The 26,857-nt window shown below is 32.6% G+C and overlaps 1 protein-coding gene across 1 annotated transcript; it reads left to right on the top strand.

Annotated features, from left to right (window-relative positions):
• Positions 1 to 2,640: 2,640 nt before the first annotated feature.
• LOC133313476 (L-type lectin-domain containing receptor kinase IX.1-like) lies at positions 2,641 to 4,872 on the top strand. The gene has a single exon (XM_061514864.1). The coding sequence runs from the start codon at positions 2,664 to 2,666 to the stop codon at positions 4,734 to 4,736; it is 2,073 nt and encodes a 690-aa protein (XP_061370848.1). The 5' UTR covers positions 2,641 to 2,663; the 3' UTR covers positions 4,737 to 4,872.
• Positions 4,873 to 26,857: the final 21,985 nt, after the last annotated feature.

Consider the following 26,857-nt stretch of genomic DNA (forward strand, 5'->3'; position numbering starts at 1 on the left):
CGGTGTGACGACGGTAGGGTTTAGGTTTAGGCGCACACTGCAGGCTTTTAAGTTCTAGTTTGTGGTTTTAGCAAATGGATTGGGCTTTTGCTCTTTAATCTCGGCCGTGAATTTCAACGGGGCTTTGTCACGCGCAAAACTATGATATTTTAACACTCCTCTTAACATTTTTTTTCTTTTAAACAAGGGTGCATATTTTCTTATGTTGTAGGATAGTAGGAGAGAAAAAAAGTAGAGATAAGTTAAATGTGGGTCCCACATTTTAAATTAAAAAAGAAAAGAAAAATTAATTGGCACGGAAAACGAATTTGTGTAGGAAAAATTTCATTATCTCATTTAGAAAGAGATAATGATTTCCCTATAAATAATTGTCCTCTTAAACTTTTGAGCATTATAAAAACGGAGTAAATTTTTTCCTTACAACCAATGTTATCAAACTCGGCTTGGTCATTGACCCAGTCGAAGTACAGGGTCACTGGTTCAATTGCATGACTTGGTAATATATGCAAATTTATAATTTATATTAAAAAAATTTATAAATATACTCAAATAAAATATATACCAATTTCAAATATTTTAATAAAAAAATAATAATTACAAACCATTATCCAAAAAAGATGTTAGATTTCATAACAAGTTTTGACAAAGATGTTATTATGGAATCTGCACAATCCTAATGTTCAACATACACAGTTGATAAAATCCACTGACATAACTTCTGCAGGCATCCAATATGCTGATCGTTTAACCATTTCAGATCAAGACTTATACTAAATCCATTTTACATGCTTGATGAACAAGAGACTCTGCAAAGATTATCAAGTTACTTCGTTACCTCCATCTCATGTTGTTTGAATGATTGTTGCGCTTTGTTTGTCCTCAAATCCCAAATTATCAAGTTTCAGTTATCTCCATCGGACCCAAATAAATTTTCATCATTCAAACGAAAGGATACATTAGTATGCTACTTGGTATACCACATCTTCAAACCCATCAACTGGAATCCTCTGGGTAATCTCTATCTACAAAATAAACCAAGTAATAGTATTGAGGAATATCATCGAACAGTTGGTATCCATAAACCAATTGAGCAAAAAAAAAAAAAAACAATGCCTGTGTTCAACTCTCAAACTGGTTTATGAGAACATCCCTTCAATCCTACTCAAGTTTTCGCAAGACCTGACATAAACAGTGGATGAAATCGACACACAAATAGTGGATGAAGAACTTACAGAGGAGATGAAAGTGGAACACAACACCAACGAGGGAAGCACATCCACTTTTTCTGCTCCCATCGACAAAGAGCTTAAAAAGGTTTCCCACCAATGGATCATCCTTTAATCTTAATTCAAATCAAATTTTAAGGATGCCTATTTGGTCAAAAACCTTGCTTTCTTAGAAATTCACTTGAAAAATGTTTATGTTGTTGTATGTTGGTAAGAGTAAGGGAAGCCTTTAGGTCCCACATCGACCCGGATATGGAAAAGAAAATCGTTTATAAACCTTTCGAAGAAGGTCATGGGCTAGTAAAGTTGTGTGTGTATCAAGACTGGGTGGTTTGTAAATTTATCAGCGGGTCATCGGTTTTTGTAAAACCGGTCGAGTCCGGGTTGAATACATGATGACCCCCGATCTATTGTGTGGTTTGAACCGGTGGGAAGACCGGTTTATCTCCGAGTTTAACATCACTACTTACAACCACTTAAAATAAGTAGGCCCCACGATAAAGAAAAGAATAGTAGGATATGAAAGATTAGGGAACAGATCCAACTTTTGGTGATAAATATATAACCAACTTAATTATCGTTGATTTTCGTTCAATCTAACAGTTTTAATTTATTAGGAATAAATAATTAATAAATACGGCATAAATTATAATCGTTAGATTGAAAGAAATCAATGGTGATTAAGTTAGTTGTAAAATTTTTTGGTGATAAGTATATCATTCCCCTAATATTTGTTCTTTTACAACATAAGAAATATCAAGCTCTGTCAAAAAATGTTTTCAACTTTTACACATATTAAAGTTGGGTTTGATGTCTGTCATTTTAAATGGCATAAGTTATGTCATTTTAAGAGAGAGATAGACACAAGGAATGAAAATAATGGGAGAGAAAGTGAGTGGTTTTTTTTAATTTAAATTTTAAATAATTTTTTTTTATTTTGTGTCTTTCTCTCTCTTAAAATGATATAACTTTATGTCATTTAAAACTTTCCCATAAAAGTTTGTGGGGGCTCATATAAGAAGAAGAGAGAGAAAAAAAATTAGATCTTACACACTTTCATACATTTTTATGTGTAGAGAGATAATTTTATCTTCTACGATAAAAAAATATATATATCTTGCTCTATGAAATAATTTTTTAAAGTAAATGAGATCCACGAAAAAGGGAAAAAAAAAAAAACGTGGATCTTTTTTGTGAGCACCAAACAATTTTAGTTTGTGTAAAATGAGAAATGTGTTGTAGGCTATCCGTCTTTAAAAAACAATAAAAAATAAAAATCTAAGAAGACAAATCAAACAAGAAAACTACGTTTAACAAAACCAGTGCAAAAATCCAATGATATTTGTAAAGAATTTGACTTTACAAAACAAAACCGACAGTCTAATTGATTACCCACTTTGGAAAATTTGTAAGCGCAAGGCAACTATTCCATGGTCCATGCCATTTAGATTATCCCTGCATCCAACATCCTCGGCTATGGCGGCATGTCAATCCTCGGCTAAGCGTATTCATCCACTTCCTTATTTGAACATAACCATAATAATTTTGTCTTTCATAATTCCACAGGCAAGTCTATTAGACTTCAGCTATCAACAATTTCTCTACAAGGAGGATACCTTGAATTTTGAAGGAGATGTTAATCCTGACAAGGGAGTCCTCCAACTCACCGAGTCTAAGAAAGACAGTATTGGCAGAGTCACATATTACAAGAAGCTTCATCTTTGGGACATGAATTCAAGAAAACTCACAGATTTCACTTCCAATTTCTCCTTCATTATCAAAGGAGCAAACAACACCAGTCATGGAGATGGCATCACATTCTTCCTTGCCAGCCCCAACTTTCCACTTCCTGTCCCACCAGATGGAACTGGTATTGGCCTTGTTAGCGGTCGACAAATGCAAGATCCAAATTACCCTAATCAGCATCCATTTGTAGCAGTGGAGTTTGACACCTTTTGGAATTCATTTGATCCTCAATATGACCATGTAGGTGTCGATATTAAAACCGTGAGGAGTCCTTTCACTGCAGAGTGGTTTAGTATTAAGGATGGTAGAGTATATGATGCCCAAATTAGCTATAATTCTTCTTCACACAATTTAAGTGTTATCTTCACAGGATATAAGGGTAACATCTCAGTCAAGCAAGACTACTATCACGTAGTTGACTTGAGACAGGTTCTACCGGATTGGGTTGAGTTTGGCTTCTCTTCAGCAACAGGATTGTTATATGATGAGATACATACACTTTGCTCATGGTCTTTCAATTCGAATCTGGACTTGGAAGTGCATAAGGACGAAAGCAAGAAGAGGCTGGTGATTGGGCTGTGCATTGGTTCAGCTGTTTTAGTTGTTGGTTTGGTATTAGCTTGGCTTATGATGTTGAAAAGGATGAGAAGAGGCAAGGAAGATGGCGTGGAACTTACTATGGACGATGATTTTGAAAGAGGGACCGGACCTAAGAAATTTTCCTATGATGAACTTGTTAGAGCAACTAACAACTTTGCAGAGGAACAGAAGCTCGGACAAGGAGGTTTTGGGGGAGTCTACAAAGGATTTATAAGAGAGTTGGATGATTATGTTGCAGTTAAAAGGGTATCACAGGGATCTAGACAGGGTGTGAAAGAGTATGCCTCTGAAGTTAAGATCATTAGTCAACTGAGGCACAGGAATTTGGTGCAGCTCCTTGGATGGTGCCACAAGAAAAATGATCTTCTACTTGTCTATGAGTTCATGTCAAATGGAAGCCTAGATTCCCATCTTTTTGGAGGCAGAAGTCTCCTAACATGGGCAGCAAGGTATAACATTGCTGGAGGCCTAGCATCAGCATTATTGTACCTACATGAAGAATGGGAGCAATGTGTGATTCATAGGGACATCAAATCAAGTAATGTTATGTTGGATTCAAATTTCAATACAAAGCTTGGTGACTTTGGATTAGCCAGGCTGGTAGATCATGAGAAAGGGTCACAAACAACAATTTTAGCTGGAACATTAGGATATATGGCACCTGAATCTGCTACAAGAGGCAAAGCTAGTAGAGAATCCGATGTATACAGTTTTGGTGTTGTTGCTTTGGAGATAGCCTGTGGAAGAAAACCAATTGTACTAAAAGCCAGGGAAGAACACATCCTTTTGGTGGAATGGGTTTGGGAACTCTATGGCATGGGTAATATACTAGAAGCAGCTGATCCAAGATTATGTGGAGACTTTGCTGAGCAAGAAATGGAAAGGTTAATGATAGTTGGCTTATGGTGTGCTCACCCTGATTATATTTTGAGGCCTGCAATTAGGCAAGCAGTGCATGTTCTTAACTTTGAAGCTCCATTGCCTAATCTCCCATCAAAGATGCCCAAACCCACCTATATTGCTCCTTCTATTACTGCTCCTGAATCTTCAAGCTCTCCATCGTCTGATGTTAATCCTTTTGGATTTACTCAAACCGAGCCTTTAACTAGTAGCTCTTGCTCCTCACAATCCAGCACATCTGCAGCACTTCTGCACACATACTAAGTTGATATATATGTAATTTGTTTTTTAACTTGTAGCCCTTTTTGTTTGTTGAATGATAGTTGAAGTTCCATATAATCTCCATTTTACATCTATGTTCATTGATATGTCATCTTTCTAAAAGAGTAAATATTTGATTGTGTAGGGTTCGTATTGATTTTCTTCCTCCATAAACAAAATATGTATAAAGTAGTAGCTTTCTTTGTAATCTCTGATTCTTTCTAACTCTGTTGTTGAACCATGAACTTGCTCAAAAAAGGTTACTCCTTTGGGGTTATCTCAGTTGGCAACTGAACTCGGAGTTTCCTTGAGTCAGGGATTCAAATCCTGCCTCAAGCAAATTATTGGGTGCCTCTCTCCTCGTGTGAGGAATTAGTCTCATTCTTCTTTCGATAGCGAAGCTCAATGCACTCGTTGTTCTAATGAGAGGTTAGCTTACAGGGCCGTACCCTGAGGACAAAGTGATCGGAGGAGGTTAGATGGAGATACCTCCAGATTATACCAACAAAAAAAAGTATCAAGATACAAAGCTGACAATGAAGTACGGACACTTTACAAAAATAGTTGTAACCAACGTATATGCGTCCGATTATTTTTGAATTTGTACATAAATTATATCAAAATTTCCTTTTACATAAATTGACTTGGAATCTTATAAGTTATAATTTTCACATTCGGTCTTTTTAGTTTGGTGCATATTGCATTAAACATTCAATAAAACGGAAAATTGATTGCTTCTGTGGTGGGAAAAGGTATCTGACTAGCACATTGCACGTAATAACAAAGTCTAATTTTCTGTCGCTATTATCTTGAACTGTGACATTCGTAGCCAGGTGAAATGCGGGTCAAAATGGTTGTAGCAGGTGCAAAAATTTAAGAGTAGATAACATGCTTTCCCTCCACGTTGTTGTTCCGTCAAACACGATTACAATAGTCTTTGGGCGTGGAACGGTCAACACCACCCTACCAAACCCAAATGTCATTCTCTTTTGCATTACAATACTCCATGACTTTGCTGTATTTCACGAATATTTTTAAATATATAAAATTATATATATATATATATATAAGAAATATTTATTTAATTAAAAAAATTATCACAAAAAAAATTAATGCACAAAAAATACAGGTATTTGAAACTTCCAGCTTTGAAAAAAATTAAAAATTAATTTATAAAAGATTGTTTTAGTAGTGATTTGTAAATATCTCATCATGATTATTTTTTATTGAAGAAGTTTAAGTATTAATTAAATAAAATAAAGATAATAAAAATGTCCTTTGATTAAAAGGGAAAAAAATTGATTTGATTTCATATAAAAAAAATTTAAAAACATGTGTCACAAAATGAGGAAGACACTTGAGTTGATTCAATAAGAAGAAGAGACTCAAATTTGTTATATAGTCATAGATAATTTTTTCTTTTTAGATTTTGAAAATAGTTTCTTGAAGCATAAGTATTTTCCTTTTTTTCTTAACAAAGATTATTGCATAAAATTACTTCGTTCCCGATGAATGGGCTTCAAGGGCCAAGCCCATAGCCAAAATCCCACTTCACATTTTTACAGTTTTAAGTTTTAACGAATGTTTTAAAAATTGGCTCGGACCGGCTAGGTCGACTCGGGTCTCGATTACTTGGTGGGTTTCTCGGTTCGAGTGACCATTTGAACTGATTTTGTAATCAACTCGATTTGGATCAATTGACTTGGCGACCCCTTTTTTTTGTAATTTTTTTTTTAGTTACTGAGAACTCTTGAATTAAATCATACTCATATTTTGTGGTAAATATGATTATAAAGTAGGGAGAAATTATAATTACTACCTCTTTTTCTTATTACCTCTTACTACCAAATCTTAACCGTTGATTTCCATCAATCTAACGGTTGTAATTTATTGGGTCATATTTATTAATTAATTATTAATTTTCAATAAATTATAACCGTTAGATTGAGGGAAATCAACGAATAAGATTTAGTAGTAAGAGGTAGTAATTATAACCTTCCTCTAAAAAGTAAGGTGAAAATAAGAAGGTATTTTGGATTAGTGGAGTTCGTTTATGTAATTTAGTTGCATTTTATAATGATCTCAAAAAGTTAAGTAGGGGATACACACTAATGGTCTCATCTCAACGGTGGACACTTTCTCCTTTGTGTATATTTCATCCTACCATTTGTTATCATGATTTAGTTTATCTATTTTATGTCAAGGCACAAAAAGTGCATTTAACTTACATTGTAATTTTAATCCAATGTTAGGATATGTCTAGAGCTAGAAGCCTAGACATATATAATACCTGCTATCATTGAGAACCAATTTATATTTTGAAACTCATTGATAGTTTTCTTATGTGAATTTTTAATATAAGTAATATGTTTATATATATTTTAATATATGAACAGTAAAACCAGTTGAATCTGGTTGAACCAATAATTCAGTGATCTAATACCGGACCGGTCCAAATTTTAAAACACCGGTTTTAACTATTTAATTGCAAATAGTTTAAACGAATATAGTTTCTCATGCAATACAAAAAAAGTAGATAAAACTAACTTGTTTTCTTGATGGTTTCACCCATTTTTTAAAGTAGGCACGAGACAAAATCATATGAGAAATAATATTCGCTTGATTTAATTGAAATTTTTGTAGACTTGTCTGCTCCACTCTTGTAAGATCCGGCCCCATCGACCGGGAACCCGGTGAACTGGTCATGGGATCAATTCAGGTCGAGTACTAGACCGGTCATGCATCGACTCAGTCAAATTCGGATAAAACCGGCCAAACTCGATCAAAATCGGTGATCCGATGACCCAGTGACCCGGTTGGTCATGGATTTAAAAAAAAAAAAATCAAAAACCCAAAAAACTAAAAAAATTTCATCTTGTCAAAAAAAATTGTAGAACTCATTTTAAAAACTTTTAGTAATTTTATTTGCTAATATACTCTTCTGCAATGACATCAAATTTCAGGTTCCAATATTGAAGCAATTTATGGAATAATAAATTAAGAGAATGTGACGTGTCATTATAATGTAGTTGAATTTGAAAAATATGAGTTCAATGTCATTGAAAAGTATATTTATGGGAATTCTGAGTTGCAATTTAAATTGACATAGTAATAGCGTGTTTTATTTATTTATTTATGCTTCATGTGTTTTAGCTTATTTACTGAACCTTGTTTAATTCATTACAGATATGGAGAATATAATTGAATTTATATGTTCATATTTATATATATTTTTATATATCTATATATATCCGGATCAACCGATTCAACCAGTCACCCACCAATCCGACCAATGATCTAATATTCCGACCAGGTCAATACACGGATCGATTTTAATACCAAGAGTGTGCTCTCTATTATTGTCATTCATACTTACGTTAGAGATGAAAAAGCAACGTTAAATATAAGTTGAAAAGACAAAATACCCCACGTCCAAGTGAGCCTAGAAAACCGGTCAAAGAATCAGCTTGGGAATGGAATGTTCGAGGAAACCAATGAAAATTAAGGAGTGAAAAATTCATCATGTTTAATAATTTCTCTAACAGTGTCACACGAAGAAGATATAGCTCTGAAGAAAGACTTGGATTAGATCTCGCATTTCGACCCTTGAAGAGCCTTTGTTGTGGACGCGCATTACCCCTCTTTTTTCTGAACCTTGACAATTTCAAATTTTGCTGCTTTCCCAGAAGCCACAGTGCCATGAGAAGAATGGGACATCAAAAAAAAATTAGGAGAAGGTGAAAAAATTGGAATTTGTCAACACCGAATTTTCATTTTCATTAAATATATATAAATAAAAAAGACTAGATACAGAGACAAACACGAAGAGAAGACAACGACTTTAACGGACAATGTTCTTTTCTTAAAACAAAATAAAAATTAATAAATAAAAATCTCTGTTTTTTCTCTATTTTGCAGGAAAGCTATGGAGCTCGTCAATGGTGTCAGAAAGAAACTTCACGGCTAATTGATGTAAGAAAAAGAAAAATGAGATACTACTTTTATACAAGGGGTTAATGTTTGTTATGTAATAGGAAATAAAATTTATCTCTTATATAACCATATGTGGAGAAGAGAAAAAAAAAAGAAAACATAAGTTTCATATATTTTTATATATACATGTAATACATAGGAGATAAAAAAATTTCCTATATATAATAATAATAATAATGTGGTGTAAATCAAAATAATAAAAGTAAATTAAGCACGGAATAAATTAAAACATAAGTTTCACATTTTTAACTATTTAATTGCAGTTTGTTTAATGCATTATAGTTTTTCATATTGCATAAAATAATTTTTGTCTCGTGTATGTGCAAAAAAAGTAGATAAGATTCACTTTTTTTCTCTCTCTTTTTTCGTAATGGATCTCATCCACTTTTATGTATGTATAAGATAAAATTATTTCATGTAACATGAGCAGAGGTCGGTGGCGGATTTAGAAAATTTTATTTATGACTGCATATTTAACGGCGGGATTTGGGGGCAGCGCGCCCGATTTTTTTTTTTTAGGAAAATTTTAAATGCATTAAAAAATAAAATAATAAATCTGCGCTCCTTATCACCATTAATAACACGTTTGGAATTGTTATAGAGACAATTTATCTTATAGTGTTTCTCTTTTATTCCGTAAAAAAGGATGGAGTATTTATTTTATAACCCCACATTTATAATATTTTTCTTTCAACTTTTTTAACTGAAATTAATTTTTTTAATTATTATAATAACAAAGGCTAGAATGGTCCTAGAAATCTATCTTTACAATAAAAATTCCAACCATAGCATAACTTTATCTACATGTCGACAAAGTTAAATATGAATCTCTCTTATAACAATATTTTCTTATGTTGGTTTGACTATTGAAATACATAATATTTCAAAATGCATATCCATTTTCTCTGATGAACATAACTTTATATGATGGACTGATGTTATGTGATGAACATATCTTTATGGACTTTTTGACCACTGTAGTCTTTATTTAATAATTAATTATCAAATTGATCTTGTTTATAAATTATTTCAAAAATTTAACCTCTCCAGAAAACATAACATCAATCTGCCTCTATTTGACCGTTGATCATGGAGCCTACCCGGGTATCCCCTTCTTACCCGGATATTTTTTGAAAATTTTACCATACCCGAGTAGATAGGTGAATATCCGGGTATATTTTATAAAACTGGAAAAAGCTTGAATTATTTACCCAGGTAGGTAGGCGGCTACCGGGTAAATCTGATTTTGGGATGTTCTGTTTCACTGCGTGGTTGATGCGATTTTGGGGGCGTTAGGTCTTCCTGATATAGGGCAGATATTTCTGGATTCAGATCCTAAGTGGAAGGGTTGTGACTCTTCGGTGTTCATCCAAGAATCTGTGAGTTATATCCCACGAACATAGCTTGCTATCTTCTTCATTTTCTCCTTTGAAATCTGATACTAGTTTTAGGCATTAGTGTCTCCATTTTTTTTTAATTATGATTATGATTTAATCCTTAATTCCTTGTACTGGGAATAAATTTAAAGGCCATCAATTGTTTACTAGAATTATCTGTCTGTTCATTCACAAGTAGTAATTCCATTTCAAATTTTCAATGGATAATTCATGGATACTGCATACTCTTCAAGTTAGTTTGCAGAGTTATAACTAAAATGGTTGCTAAAATTTAAGCATGTTGTGCCAAATTTGGGTAGCTTCTTTGGTCAACTCAGAGAGATCTGTAGATAGTTCTTCGAATTTGGGATGACATACTTTATGACATACTGCATATCATGATATCCACATTTGGCAGATTTACCCGGGTAGCCGTCTCCCTATTCGGATAAATAATTCAAGTTTTTTTTCAATTTTATGAAATATACCCGGGTATCCCCTATCTACTTGGATAGGGTAAAATTTTCAAAAATTACCCGAGTAAGGAGGGGATACCCGGATAGGCTTCATGGTCAACGGTCAAATAAGAGACAGATTGGTATTATGTTTTCTCGAGAAGTTAAATTTTCGAAATAGTTTATAAACAAGGCCAATTTGATAATTAATTATTAAATAAAGGTTATGGTCAAAAAAACCTATCTTTATGGGATGCACATGTATAAGCAACATATCGTGATATCTTATCGAAGCTTTTTTTTTTCAAAAATTTATGGCTGCACTACAGTCATTTGCAATAACATAGATCCGCTGTTGGTAGAGGTGGACCTAGGGAGGGGATAGCATGGGTGGTCTCCCCTCCCTAAATTTTAATTTTTTTTAATAATAATAGGCTATTAAGCTATTAGTACTAATAGTTAATTGTTTCCTCAAAAATATTTATAATAGTTAGTATTTTTTATTAGTCTTAATATTATTTATAAATTTTAAATTTTATTTTCTCCCCCTATTATAAATTTTTTTGTGTCTGCCACGAAAAATTATATTCCTTTACCTTAATTGAAATTTTGGTAGACTTGTCTGTACTCTAATATTGTCATTCATACTAATGTTAGAGATGAAAGACATCATGTAGTCTGCAGCAAAACCATTTCATTGTGCTACATTATGCAATACCAGATGATTTGGCTACTCTGAAACTTTTTTTTTATCAGTTACCAATTAATTGATATATATTTTATAGACTTTAAATATTTTTTGTAAAAGTATTAACTAATAAATAGTTCATAATTAATTACATATCTGAAAAAAAAATTAGATTATCATACAACCTCTAATAATTTTTCTTTCCTATCTTTTTTAACACTTCAATTTGGTAAAGCAATAAGGGGATACATTCGTATACGTCAACGTAAAAACGACGCAGAATGGTAGCCACGTTTTGTTTTGAGGTGTTCATCAATCGATCCAAACTATAGTGAACGAATCGAAATATCGATAATCAAAGTAACTGAAAATTAAAAAACCAAAAACCGAAAAAAAAAACCCCACATATTTTAATTGGATTTGATCGATTCGGTTTGGTTGATGAAAACTGATGAGTCTCCAATTTACTATGTATTAAGGGTCAATATAAAATGTTTTAAAAGTAAATAAAAGTTATGAGAATTATAAATAAATTGCTATTTTATTTTCAATAATATTTTCATAAGATTTCTTATATTTGCAGTAAATTTCAGCTCAATAAAAAGATAAATTGGAGAGATCAAGTAGAGTTGTTTTGGATTTCTAAATCATCGAAGATCTTATCAAATTTTTCTTTGAATAGTTTTAAGTAAAGTTTTCCATTAAATAAAAAGGAAAAGATTTGAAGGATTGGATCAAAGATATGATTAGAAATTCTAGTGAAGATTCCATTGAAGATATTATGGAAAATTAAAAAATATGGTTTCATCCCTGTAAAAAGGCAATTCTTGGAAACACAAAAAAGGATTCGACAAAGCAAGCAGACTGAGAGGAAGAAGGAGAACACCGGATACTAGAGTTGGAGATTTCAGAGAGAAAGAGTGACTTGAAGGAGACTGAGCAACATTGATTCTTCTTCTTTATGATTTCTTCTTCTTTTTATTTCTTTATTTTATTTAAGCCAGTTATGTCTGGTTAATTTTCTTTTGTAGTTAGGGTGGTGGATCCAATGTGAACCCTTTATGATTTCTGAATTGTTTTTATAATTGTTTTAATTAGTTTCATTTTATCTTGAATGAATTTTTTCATATCCTTATCAGAATTGATCACTCTATAAGCTTTGAGGGTTAGAGCTCACAATAGATATATTGATGTTTTAATTTAGACTGGGGTAAAATAACAATTTGTGCATGATCTAGACATAGGGTTGTATGAATTGCAGACTTTTTAATTCATTCACTTAATGCTTGATTCAAGAGGGATTACTAGGACACTATGATTCTAATTGGATTAAAGGATTAAATACACTAAGATATTAGGATTTAACTAATTAATTTGAAAACGATGAATTGTCTGAACTAGTGAGTTAAGTAATTATAAAATTTAATTCAGATTTCTAAAAGAGGATCAAAAGTGAAGTGTATCCTGGCTACAGTTTCTTTTTACAATCTTTATTCATATCTTTTTCTTGCGTTCTTGATTTTATTGAATGTTCTTGATTGATTTTAAATTTACTTTCAATTATTTTTCTTTTATTTCTAAACTTATTCTCTAAATCAAATTGGATTGTCAAAATTAAAGGGACTAGATAGGATCATAATTGGTGCATTAATCCTCGTGAAAACGATCATTTCTCATCACTTTATTACTTGGAATTGGAACGATCGGTATACTTGCCGAAATCACAACAAAAATCGATCCAGTGTATTATGTATTTATTATTTTCGAAAGATGGTGACTTAGAATCTTATTGTTTTGTAGACTTACAATCTTGGATGTTATTGTAACATACTATCTTGTTTTAATTTTTTATTGTCTATTAATTTATTTTAACTCTTCTTGAGTTTTATGATTTGTTTTAGTTCGAAAACTTGAATTTTCTAGTGGTTTGTAATTTTGAATGACTTTATTTTGATATAACTAGTGATTTGCATGACTGAAATTTCAGGCGAAAAATCAAAAACCGATTCAATCTAAATTAAATAAAATAAAATTGAATTGGATTTTTAAAAAAAAATCAAACTGATTGGATGATTAAATGATCAAACTAAAAGAATTATATTAAATAATTTTTACTTCAAAATCGATCTAATTTAAACCGCAAAAACTACTTAGTTTTGTTGATTTGGTGTAAAACAAGTGTTGAAGTGATTGGAAATGATAAACAAGTGAAAAAGGAGGCTTGTGAAATTATTTATTAAGTGTTTATTAAAAGAGAAAAGAGGATAAGTACTGAATATACTTCATTGCTTTGAAAAAATAGCAAAGATGGTGTCATATATATATATACATGTATGACGAAGGGTCTAGACCCTTTTGCCTAATAGAAAGCAGGGAAAAAAACAAATTGTGCTAAACAATAAAAACAAACTTTGTACATCAGAATTCCTATTCTGCAATTTATAAATTTACCCTACAATTCTAACAGTGTTAGCATTATAATTTAATAAAAACATTAATTATATATTAACTGAATAATGGGAGTTACTCTATATTGTGAGAGTTGTGATTGGAAGACATATTAGAGAATAATATAAATTATTAAAAAAAAAATCACCCAATAAGATCACAAGTTGAATTAGTTTTTTATTCGATATCGGAGTTCCAATGACTACACAAGTTCAATCTTTATCATCTCTCATTTGTGAAATTAAATAAACATAATTAATATTTTAATAATTTATATTATTTTCTAATAGAATATACTCTAAAAGTATTATACTGAATTTAAAAAATAATTAGGGTTGGGTAACTCCAAAAAAATAAAAACGTAACACTATTTGATTAACTATTGATTAAATTTTAAATTATTATCTGCGATTGAGAGTCGGAACTCGGAATAGGTAAAAAAAATTTCTATTTTTGTCTACAGAAAGAAAAAATATCACGTGTATTGAGTTAGGGGTGTTCGCGGTCTGGATTAGATCGGTTTTGGAAGCAAAAATCATCTGATCCAATTCTTTCGGTTTTGATTTTTTTTCAAATCCGATCCGATCCAATCCAATTTTTTTCGGTTTGGATTGGATCGATTTTCGGTTTTTTGAAAATCTTAAAATTTATTTCATGATTATTGTGCAAATAACATCTTTTGTATATATTGGCTTTGTAATTTTATTTTTTTTGAAATACAAAAGCATTAGTAAACTATAATATAACTTTTTTAATTTTGACAATGAGATATGAAGCTCTACAAAGATAAAATTTTATTGATGGATATGACTAGATTTTTTTTTGGGTTTAGTTGATGGGTTAATGAGTTTTGGGTTTAGAAATTTTTAGGCTATGATTAGGGAAATACCCAAGTAGGTAAAGGAAAATTAATATATTGGATCGGTTTGGATTGGATCGGTTTTCATCAACCCATCCAAAAACCGATCCAATCCAATAAAATTTGCGGTTTTTAATCGGTTTTCGGTTTATTCAGTTATCGGTTTTTCGGTTCGGTCACCGCGGTTTGAATCGGTTTGGATCGGTTGATGAACACCCCTATATTGAGTGGCTGGGAATTGGAAATTGGGCCCGATTGACGGGTCTAGCTTGATGGGCCACCCCAATTGGGGTTGAGATGGGCCGAAATTACTCAGGATTTGTTTTACAGGCTGAGTTTATGGCTATGTTTATGGCTATGTTTGATTATTGTTTTTTAAAAAAAAATTTAGTTTTCAGAAAAAAAAATTAAAAAACTTGTTTGTTAAGACTTATTTTGTAAAAAATATTTTGAAAACTATAATTATTTTTTTGTTTTTAGATTCAAATTTAAAGAACATGTATGAGTTGTTTTTGTTTTCTATTTTGGTTTTTAACTTTCAAAAAGAAAAAATATAGAAAACAACTGTTTCCATAACTATTTTACAAAACAGTTTTAACAAAAAAAAAAAATCAAAACACAATCAAACAGGCCCTATTTTTGTTAGGTTATTGGAAATGACATCACGTCCAAGCGACGGTTATCTTTTTGCTAATCTGAATCATGTTTATTTATGTTCATGTCTAAATTGATCTTGAAATGATTTTTAAAAAATAATTCATAATTCTCATAAATGTTTCCACGAGACCAAACACTGAAACGCAAAGATGTCACATTCTAAGTAATTTCAGGTTCAGCACAGTGTTATGGATGAACAAAAGAACCAAAATAGAATGAGTAGACGGTAATTGGTTAGGGTTTAAATGTATATCATAAGAGAAGAGAAGAAGAGAGAAAAATAAAAATTAAGTGCCACGCATATGTATCTAAGAGATAATTTTATCTACATTTTACAATCAATGGGCAAATAATAAAAAAGAACGGGTAATCGAGTATTATTTATTAAACTAAAGTTTCTTAGAGTAACTAAATCTTTTAATTTATCGTGACCCAACTTCAGGTTCGACCATAGGTCAAGGACTCAAGGGAGCTGAGACCGTTAGAGTAAGACATGATGACTGCAGACTCTTAAACACATTCCAATCACGAATTTTTTTAAGAAATAATAAATACAGAATTTAGGGTAAATAAATCCAAATCTTTTTGAAGCTAGAAGTCACACCTATTCAATTTAGGTATTTCTTATTTGAATAATTATATATAAAAATTAATGATGATCGAATATATGTCAAACTTTTCAATAATCTTTCTTTCAATTAAAAAATTACCATGCTTTTTATTTTATTCCATACTTAAAATTTATGTAGCACCGATACTGACACACGACACTCCGATACGTTAATTCTAAAAAATGTTAGATTTTGACACGTTAAGACATTTTTTGATATTAAATAATATTTTTAATTAATGTTGCGTATATTATATTTAATATTCAATAATTTAACAAAAAAAATAAAGTTAAACTTATAATACTCATTAATTTTACAAAGAAACATAAGATATCACAAATATTTATATTAAATTCAATAAAATGATAATAATAATTCAACGAAACTAATAGTTAGAACTAAAAACGCAACGCAACATAACCTTTTAATTTTTTTTTGAGTTTCTACAATGCGCGTTGGAGTGTCCGGGAGTGTCGGGGTGTCAGAGTATCGAGAAATATCGAACACAACATGTCAGGATTTTTAAAGTGTCGGTGCTTCATAGCTTAAAATTACTATTTTTTTTTAATTACCAAAAAAAAAATTACTATTTTTTTTGTTTAAAGTAGTTGTCCACCAGGGTAGAGTTTAAGAATGAATAGGGTTTTATTTACAAAAAAAAGAAAAGAAAAAGAAAGAATGAATAGGGATGGTAATTCGCTAGATGACCCATTAATATGACATGAAATTTTAGTATTCAAGTTCATCGTATTCACAATCGTGTTGTATTTGTGTTGACAAAAAATAATTAAAAAAAATGAATAGAATGTATTTATGTAAAAAATTTGGACTTATAACTTTTATTTGTAACAAGTATATTTTTATCCGTGTCGAATATCAATCCAGTGGAAACACGACCTGATGATATGCTGCGTTGCACGGACAAACACTTTTTTGAAAAAATGTGTGTCGAACACGTGTCCGACACAGACACGCTCTGACACGTTTCGACACGCAATCAACTTTTTTCGACACGCGATCAATGCTCCAACACGCATTCGACACATTTTTTTTAGAACTAAATTTTATTTTATTAACTAAACATGAAAAAATAATTTCTAAATCAATTTTTTTCTGTTATGAAATTTGACATGAAAAATTAACAATGTACGAAAAATTATTTTTGTTTATATTTATGTTATAAAAGTTGAAAATTTGATTGGTATATGACTTATTATGGGCTATTATATGTATTAAATATAAATTATATTATATATATTAAAAATATTATTTAATATCAAAACGTGTTCTAACGTGTCAGAATATGCCATTTTTTAGAATTTACGTGTCAGCGTGTTGTGTCGTGTCGTATTGCGTGTCCTATGTCAGTATCGATGCATGCATGATAGATAATATGAATTAGATGAGAAGTCTAATAGAACCTAAGAGAGAGAGACAAAAAATGATGGTAGGGAATGCACAATAAGAAATCAAAATTTTTCCTTTGAAATAAAGGCACCATCGCATTTTACTCCTGTCAAAGTATGGGTGGTACTTTAATTTTAGTCTTCGAGACAAGCCAATCCTAATTTAATTACTCATTTAAATTTACCTTAGTTATAAAGTAACTGCATGGGGCCAGTAAAATAATAGTTATAATACGTGCACCTTTTTTAATATAAGTAATACCATGTATTTACTTCATAAAAAATATAAAAAGTTGAGGGACCAATATAACAGCTAGTTCCCTATAGATTACTCCTTAACTTGTTCCAAATACAGTATTCTTATATTATATAGCAACTCCTTTGATGTAAGATCCCAATCCTCTACCCATTCAAGACAGCTATATAAAATCTCAACCTTCAAAATTAAATACAGCTTAACAAGTGTGAGGGATTTGATCAATTATTACAGTTCATGCAGTTTTTTTTTCTAAGAAAAAACATGCAAAGAATCACAATCCCTTGAAACAGTCATATGCATATTCCCATTTCCAACAGGGATTGTGAACTGTGTGGTTTGCCTTGGATTGCACTTTTTTAAATTCTGTTGATAGGATCCAACCTAAAAAGAATTCCCTTTCTTATGCTTTATATATAAGACAATATGTCATGGCGCTGAATCTTTTGTCATGTAACCGCTCATTTGACCAGTAACCTATGGAAAAAGTAACATAAAATCATGAAAAATGTAATATTTATAAATTTTTTATTTATAAACTGAACTATGTATTATGAATAATACTCTCTTGAATCCATATATTACTCATAATATATAATTGAGTTTATAAAAATTTATAAATATAATTCTCCTCTAAAATCATGAATGGTAATTCTATCCTTGTAATAGGTATTCACAAAGTTTACTCAATTTATATTGGGCAAAGGAATTGATACATACGAATGCGGTCCAAAGAGAGATGTTATTCAAGGAATATTTTCTGATATACGTTGATGGGACTAATCGTGGAGAACTGAAATAATCAATACTAGCATATAACATTTTATTAAATATCTATATAAGTTCAATTTTGAATCAGTATCAGATATAATTCCAAGGCAAATAGTTATAATTCAATGGTTGGATGAATAAAAGGTATATTCCAAAAAATTTAATTCAAATACACAAATGTAGCAAAACTTCGAAGAAAATTAGTGAAATTAAGGTAGAAATTTTGATATTTTTATACATAAGGGATGAGATTGTATTGAGGAAGACATATCTTTTATGGGTAAAATGTGTGTCCTTTTAAAGGATACACTCTTAGGTCATGTTAAGACAGAAGTAGACACAAACAAGTGTGAGACCCACACCTTTATTTTTTTGTCTTTATTTTTTTCAATGGTACTCACACTTTTTTGTATGTACCTCTCTTAAAATAACCTAAATGTGTGTCTTTTAAAAGGACACCCACTTTTCCCCTTTTTCATTTGCCAACGCGGATGCCGTTTAAGGATTTCAGATAAGACATGGCATTTTTCATTTAAAATATTTGATCTCGACAAAAAAAATTCTTTATTATTATTTTTATAAATAATTACGGATACATAGTCATTTTGAACCAATTTACGGATGTATTGCACTCAATTTTGCCCCACCTAGGATAAACATGTTTTGCCCAAATTAGACGAAATTAAGGAGGGAGTTTCGCCCAAATGGGGCGAGACTCAAGCCCTCTATATAAACCCATTTTTCACTTTACATTATCTCTCTACCTTTTCTTTGACTTGTCTCCACATTTGTCATTGGGTTTTTGTGTGTAGCGAAGCTCTGTCACTCATGCAAGTCTTCATACCTACTTTCTATATTATTGAATTGTAGCAATTGTATGTTAGACTATTGATAGATGAAATTATTAGTGACTTAGGAAAATGTTAGTGACTTAAAAAAAAATTAATTGCTTAGAAAATTATTAGGGACTTATTGTATAAATAGTGATTCAGGATATACTTTTGTGATATGGTTAGTGACTTAGGAGAATTTTAGAATTTTATTATAGTGCTTATCGTTTCTCAAGTTGCTTGAGATAATTTTATCTCTGGCTACTAAATCATAATCATACAAAGATGGATCAATAGTGATAAAAGAAAAGAGAGAAAAGAGAGAAAATGAGAATCATAACCATTTCAAGATGAATCAATTAATATAAAGAAATAAATAAACAAAACGACGTAGTTTATGGGTGGACGGAGATAAATATATCTCAAGCTGCTTGAGAAATATTTTTCTCTTTATTATATATGAGTTGTTTACTAACATATCTTCGACAAGTTGTGGTAATATTGAGTCGATTCCATGTCATGATGTTCCGCAACTTGAGACTCCCCCCAATCATGATACTCTTCGATTTAATTTGAGTCGTGCCCAGACCACGATCCTCATCATTGTCCGAAGCACTAGCATCCTCAGCCAGAAGATGTTCTTCCATTGCGATATTTTCATCATCGTCATCATTCATAACCCAGGTAGGGTCATTTTCATCTTCCTTAGACATGTTAACAACTAGATCAGTAAATGATGATGCATTACATGGAGAATTAAAAGCAACTGACCTCATGGGTAAAACAACATCCTCTGCTCCGACAATATCCACGTACAACTCTAAGAAATATTTCCTTGACTGGTTGAAGAATTCTTTCATTATCATATCGATTCCTTTATCATCCATCATTTGCAAACTAATGTATTGTTCAGATTGTCATAATCTTACCATGACTAGAGTGATATCTTGGCAACCCTAAAGAGCTAACTTTTGACGAATTCTATGATGCAATTCAGCAATTATTGAGTTGTGCTTGATACGTGTTGGTCTTTTTCGCCTTCAAAAACTACTCCACGTTGGCCTTCAACTTTCTTACCATTATAATATAAAACAACACGAATAGAATCAGATTGTGAACTCATTCTTAAATATATAAACAGAATAAATAAAAGAGATTATGAAAAGTGTGGAAAAGAGGTTTATAATAGAGAAGAGTTGTGAAGAGTGTGAAGAGGACAAGGGTTTAAATAGGAATAACTGGATCAGTTGTGTCTGCAGTCTGCGAAAAAAAGGCTTGAGTCTCGCCCCATTTGGGCGAGACTAGTGTCGCCCTATTTGGGCGAGACTAGTGTCGCCCTATTTGGGCGAAACTCCCTTCTTAATTTAGCCTAATTTGGGCGAAATATGTTTAACCTAAGTGGGGTGAAACTGCAATACATTTGTAAATTGGTTCAAAACGACTACGTATTCATAATTATTTATTAAAATAACAATAAATAATTTTTTTTCCATTTGATCCCTGCAAAGGTTTTATGGTATTCAGGGGTTAATTTTCATGTAAATAATTCTTTTGAAAAAGCATCCTCTATAGTCTAAACAATCCTCTGAATGGACTTGTTCATTTTTTATCTATTAAAAAAAAAAATTCTCTTTAGTAATATTAACATAACATATTCATACTATCGTTTTAGATTTTTTATATTATGAAATGATGTTTTTTTAAGTATTATATTAAAGGGTAATGAAGTTTTCATGTTGCATAAGAGGAGGATAAATTCCTATTCATCCATCGATTCACGTGCTTCTACTTTTTTGGTTTGTTTTTTTTCTCTCTCATAATGGGTCCCTCTTTGGTTGAGTGTGCATAAAAAAAGTTTTTGATTCCTATCACATGAGAAATATAAAACCCTATATTAAAAGATCTAGAGAAGAAGATAAAGTGAGAACTTAGTGTGCAACTGTCACGTGACAAACTCTTGTCAGTTGCACACGTATCACATGCACACAATCAATTGCGCATCATATGTATGTATAACTAATTAAAATTTGCCACATGACACCATCATAATCGTTTGTTTCATCTTTCAACTAGTACATATAATATGGAATGCCTCTTTAAAATAGTGCAATAATACAGTCCACATATACATATATTAATATGAATTACAAAAACAAAGTATATAATCACATGATGAATTTGAATTCTTTTTTATAGTAACAAAAAAATTCATTACCCTTTAGAGAATTGAAAGATAGAAAGATGGAGAGAGGATTGGAAAATTATGAGTAGGGATGTGTCTGGGTCGAACCGAACCGGATTTTTTGAAAAACCAAACTGAATTGGTTTAAATGGCTCGGTTCGAAAATGGTTCGGTTCGGTTCAAAACTGGTTCGGTTCGAAAGTGGTTCGGTTCGGTCCAGAATCAGTTCGGAACCGGTTCGGGTCGACCCTCTTTTGAAAAGAAAAACAATTAAAAATTTAAAAAATAAAGTTATAAAAATTAATTTGGTTCGGTTTGAAAACGGTTCGGTTCGGTTCAAAATGGTTTGATTCTTAAACTGGTTTTAAAAATCGGTTTGGTTCATGAACTGGTTTTTAAAAACCAATTATTTTAAGGGCGGTTCGGTTCGGTTCATGGTTCGGTTCATGTTTTTGGTTATTTTGCACCCCCTAATTATGACCATTGTAATAGAAAACTACACGAAGGACCATAATGACATCACGTAAAAAAATTCACTTAGGGTGCGTATGACAACCATTCTATTTCCTAGCATTGTTTCTGAAAAGAAACAATTCTTTTCTATTTCTATGTCTTGGAATAGTTTATGAGAAAAAAATGTGTTTGATAACATGTTCTATTTCTATTCCGAGAATGAGAATTGTGTTTGATAACACAACAAATAATATAATAAAAAATAATTCCTATTAAATATAAAAAAAATTCGGATCATCACTTTCTTTTCCATATGGAGTGGTTGTGGTGGTGGTGGCGGCGGGTGGCATGGTGGTGGCGGCAGCGGCGACACGGTAGTGGTGGTGGCAGTGACGTGGTGAAGATAATGGTGGTGGTTGTGACGGTAGTGGCTGCGATGATGGCGGTGGTAATGGTGGCGGTGGTGGTGGTAGTGGTGGGGATGGTGGTGGTGGAGGTGACAGCAGTGGCTGCGACAATGGTAGTGGGTATGGTGGTTGGTGGCGGAAACAATGGTAGCAGTGACATTGTGGTGGTGGTGGTGGTGGCAGTGGTGGTAGGTGATAGTGGTGGTAATGGTGGCGATGTCGTGGTGATGGTAGTGGCGGGGGTGGTGTAATGGTGGCGATGATGGTGGTGGTGACAGTAATGGCTGTGACGATGGTGGTGGTGGTTGGTGGCGGCAGCGGCGACGACGACGGTGGTGACAGTAGTGGCTGCAGCAATGGTAGTGGTGGTTGGTGACAGTGGTGGTGATGGTAGTGGTGGTAGTGGCGTGTGATGGCCATTGGTGGCGATGACGACAATGGTTGCGATGATGGTGGTGGTTGTAACACCTCGTGTATAGTCGGAATATTAACATTACATCGTATTAAGCGGTGCTTAATTAAAAATGCGGAATATTCTTTTTCTTTTCAATTATGACGTCATTATCAATTACCAACTTGATTACTTAATCAATTTCATAAAATATCGCCTGTATGTAAATTGCAATAAGACATCTACTGAAATACCTCAATATATAGATAAAGTGTGTATCTAAATCACGATATTACATCAAGTAATCCGGACAATATCCTGATACATTATTACAACTCCAAAAGACTCAAGACATAAACATGACATAACCGTACTATGTGTCATGGACAATCCCCATGCTCACCAAATAAACATAGTAAACAACAAGTCTCAACATAAAACTCCATAATCATATCTGAAGCTATAAGCATATAAACAGCATGCAAATCCAGCATCCAATCATGGCAGCATAATATAACAGCACTCTAACTCAGCTCTGGCCTCCTGCCGCCTAAGGTCTCAACATTACCTGACCCTGAAATAAGCATTCCCCAAACGTGGGGTGAGATCTCTAAACTAGAAATCTCAGTAAGACAAGGGGTCCTCAAGGATCTTCCACCCCAAGCTCACTTACATGTGCAATATAAGTTCAAAAAGCATATATATCATTATCAGTTCCAAAACTATGTAGTGCAACAGATATCTATGGCATGTGTGTAATCACTATCTACTGGCCAGAGAAATGTAGGAATACGTCTATTCCCTACATGTAGTACAAGGAACACCGCTTGCACCTCACCCACAGCCTCACCATCTTGTATGTTCCACATACTCAGGCTTACCGTATAGGTGGAACACCTCCATGTATATCAACAAGGCACTAACATACAATAGCTCAACAACATTTCCAAAACATCAAAAGCATGTAACACAGCATGCATATAACCATACCCCCATGGGACATGGTGGAACCACAACATGGCTAAACCGAGGACACGAAAGCTTACCTCTAAGCTAGCTATCCAATGCCACAAGCTCAAAGTCCAATCACAGCAGATCACAATCTGATATGGACCAAATATAAATCAATAAACATGTACCACATGCATACAAATTAAAGACAACGCCTTTTCATTACGTTTTTCAAGTCTTAAAGCTTCTAACAAAGCCACAAGCCCTTAATCTCATGATTCTGGCTTAGACCAATACATACAGAAGTTCAACTTCATCAAACTAGGGTCCACAAACCCCCCAATAGCCTATTGTACACACAGCAAAGCTACTCTCCTGCGAAATCCTAGAATATTCGGATATTCCTCGGGACCATATCCGGATATGCAATATCCGGATATACAGATTCACATATCCGGATATCTAATATCCGGATATCCCAAAACCAAATATCCGGATATCTGTTCGACAAATATCCCGATATTTCACGACAGAATGCAGTTTCTGCATTTTCGTGAAGATATCCCTTAAAGGTTCCCTTTTTACCGATTTTATACACCTAATCATGCATTTCTAGGTGTGTTAAGCCTTACCCAACAACAAGTTATAATCTTTTAACCTTAACATGCATCAAGCTTCCATTTTTAAGCCTTAAAACTCAAGTTAAAGGTTGGTACAACATACCAAGTCTCAAAACTCAGAATGGAGATGCTCTTGGAGCTCAACACAGTCCCTCAAGTCTGACTCAAGGAAGATGCACGAAAATGGTTTCACAAAGGTTGGTTCTTTAACACAAAGGTCACCACTTGGACCTCCAAAACCAAAACCAAGCTTCTCTTAACCCAAAACCAACAAGTCAGCAACCAAACCTCCCTCATACAGACTTCACAACTCAGAAACACCACCACAATGCAGTCCCAAGGCCAACCTTCACCCTCACCAAGTGTTTAAATGGAAGAACAAGTCTCAAAGGTGAAAGCTTGCTCAAGAAATGGAAGGAAAGGCAATGGAACAATGTGTAAGGTGCAAGTCAGCCACCAAGTCACGTAGACAATTCTGAGTGCCTAGGGTTTAGGGCCAAGTGTGCCTATTTATAGTGATTTAACACATAAACGCACAATATTAACTTTAATTGCTACGCTTAGAATTTTAATCCCAAACTTTGGATTATGAAACTACATAATTTTCTAAGATTTATCATATTTTTCTTAGCACCTTTCCGGTGCGCGCTTTTCAAAGCCAGTACCGGTTTCTAGCACCAGTTCTCATTTTTGGACTTGAAACTCGTTTTACAAGTCCTACATATTATTCTAGTAATTATCATGCACTTACTTTTATTTTCCGGGATACTTTTTCGGTACGCATTTATACCGACTAGCAGAACCGGTATCTGCACTTTTCTTCCGAAAAGCGACTTTCAGCATTCTTAATCACTTATTATGCTTATTAAGCCTCATAAATAATTATTAGGGTCAATTATGGAATCATTTCCTAATTTTGCATAATTAATTAATTAAATACCTTAATTAATTAACGGTGCGGGTTCTTACAGTGGTGGTTGATGGCGGTAGTGGTGATGGTGGTGGTGACGGAGATAGTGGTGGTAGTGATGGCAGCGGTGGTAGTTATGGTGGTGGTGACGGTGGCATGGTGGTAGTGATGGGTGGAGGTGGTGGTAATGGTGGCAGTGACATCGTGGTGGTGAGGGGTGGTGACGACGGCACTAGTGGTACGATGACGGCGACGACGATGGTGGCAGCAGTTGTGTCGGGATAATGGTGGTGGTGATGAGTGTAGAGGTGGAGAGTGATTGAGAGAGATAAGTGTTTTTCATTTTGTGCCCGGGAACAAAAAAGCAGAAATTTTCTGATTCTTTTTTTCGGTCCCCAACACAAAAATTAAACCGGTTCATCCCGGGAACAAAAAAATAAACCGATTTTACCAAACGAGTTTTCTATCTATTTCTGTTCTCAGAAGCAGAAATTAAAAAAGAATTGATTCCGGGAAATATGTCGTGGACACCCTTAGTTGCGCACATACATGGAGCAAGACTAGTTGCACACGATGTGTGTGTGCAATTGACCGCATTAGAGAGATAAAATATTTAACAATTGCATTAATTCAATAATTTTTTTGAAATGCAATTATTTTTTTTCCTTATCATCATTTATATTTACTTTTTTTATAAGCACATCTAGAAGGATATCCAAATGTATAAACGTATTTAGTATTTACCATTTAGATAATTTTTTTTAGGACTTCATCAAGTAAAGTTATTTCAAAATAAACTATGGATTGTGGTACTAATTAGAATTTTAAAAAGCATAAATAATAATAATGATTAAGAATTAATACATGGCCAACGGAATTGAAACTCTTACTCTGAAAATGGTTTGAAGTATTTGTTTTAAAAAGAGATTTAAAGCTACGTGTAATAATAAACATAAATTTAGTTGTTCTGTAATTGAGACGTTTGCCTGTAATTTTATTGTTAGATTTGAATACTCAGACATAATATTTATTTTTTATTCTCCCTCTACCTCTTCTTTACTGTATTTGGGCTAAAGTACCATTTTAAAATTTTTGGGCAAAAGAATTGCTAAGTTAAAATTGATTAGATAAGTATTTCTAAAATAATGCAGTCAAACATGTCACATATGCTGACGGGACTCGTGCCATGTCACTGCCACGTAAGCATTTCAGTTACTGTAAAATTTTGGAAGACCATAACTTGTGACTTGGATATCCAAATCAGATGATTTTTTTTTTTTAATTTCACATAACTTGTCTCCTAAGCATTAACGGGGTAATGGTGGAACTTGGACCTTAACAGCGTCTAATAAAAATATATATAAATTTAATTAAAACTCAAACTTTTTTTTTCAACTTTACCAGTAATCAATTAGGAAAAAATCTTTGTGTTTTTTTTTTTTTTTGGTGAAAAATCTTTGTGTTTTTTAAATGACATATAATTATGGAAGAAGTTATAATTACTGCTTTTTTTTTTACTATCTCTTACTATCAAATCTAACTGTTTATTTTCGTCAATTTAACGATTATAATTTATTGAAAATTAATAATTAATTAATAAATATGACCCAATAAATTACAACAGTTAGATTGACGGAGATCAATGATTAAGATTTAGTAGTCAGAGATAGTAAGAAAAAAAGGTAGTAACTATAACATTTCCCAATAATTATATCATTTTAAGTGAAAAAAGATATAATTTAAATTTTAAATTTTAAAAAAAATTATTCATTTTCTCTCTCATAATCTTCATTAGTTATGCCTTTCTCTCATAATTTTATGTCCTTAAAAGAACAAACACTAAATCCAATCAATTATTAC

The sequence above is a fragment of the Gastrolobium bilobum genome, unplaced genomic scaffold (assembly GCF_033153095.1).
Source record: "Gastrolobium bilobum isolate Gb01-03AN ecotype WA unplaced genomic scaffold, APGP_CSIRO_Gbil_v1 utg3603, whole genome shotgun sequence".
Classification (NCBI taxonomy): Eukaryota; Viridiplantae; Streptophyta; class Magnoliopsida; order Fabales; family Fabaceae; genus Gastrolobium; species Gastrolobium bilobum.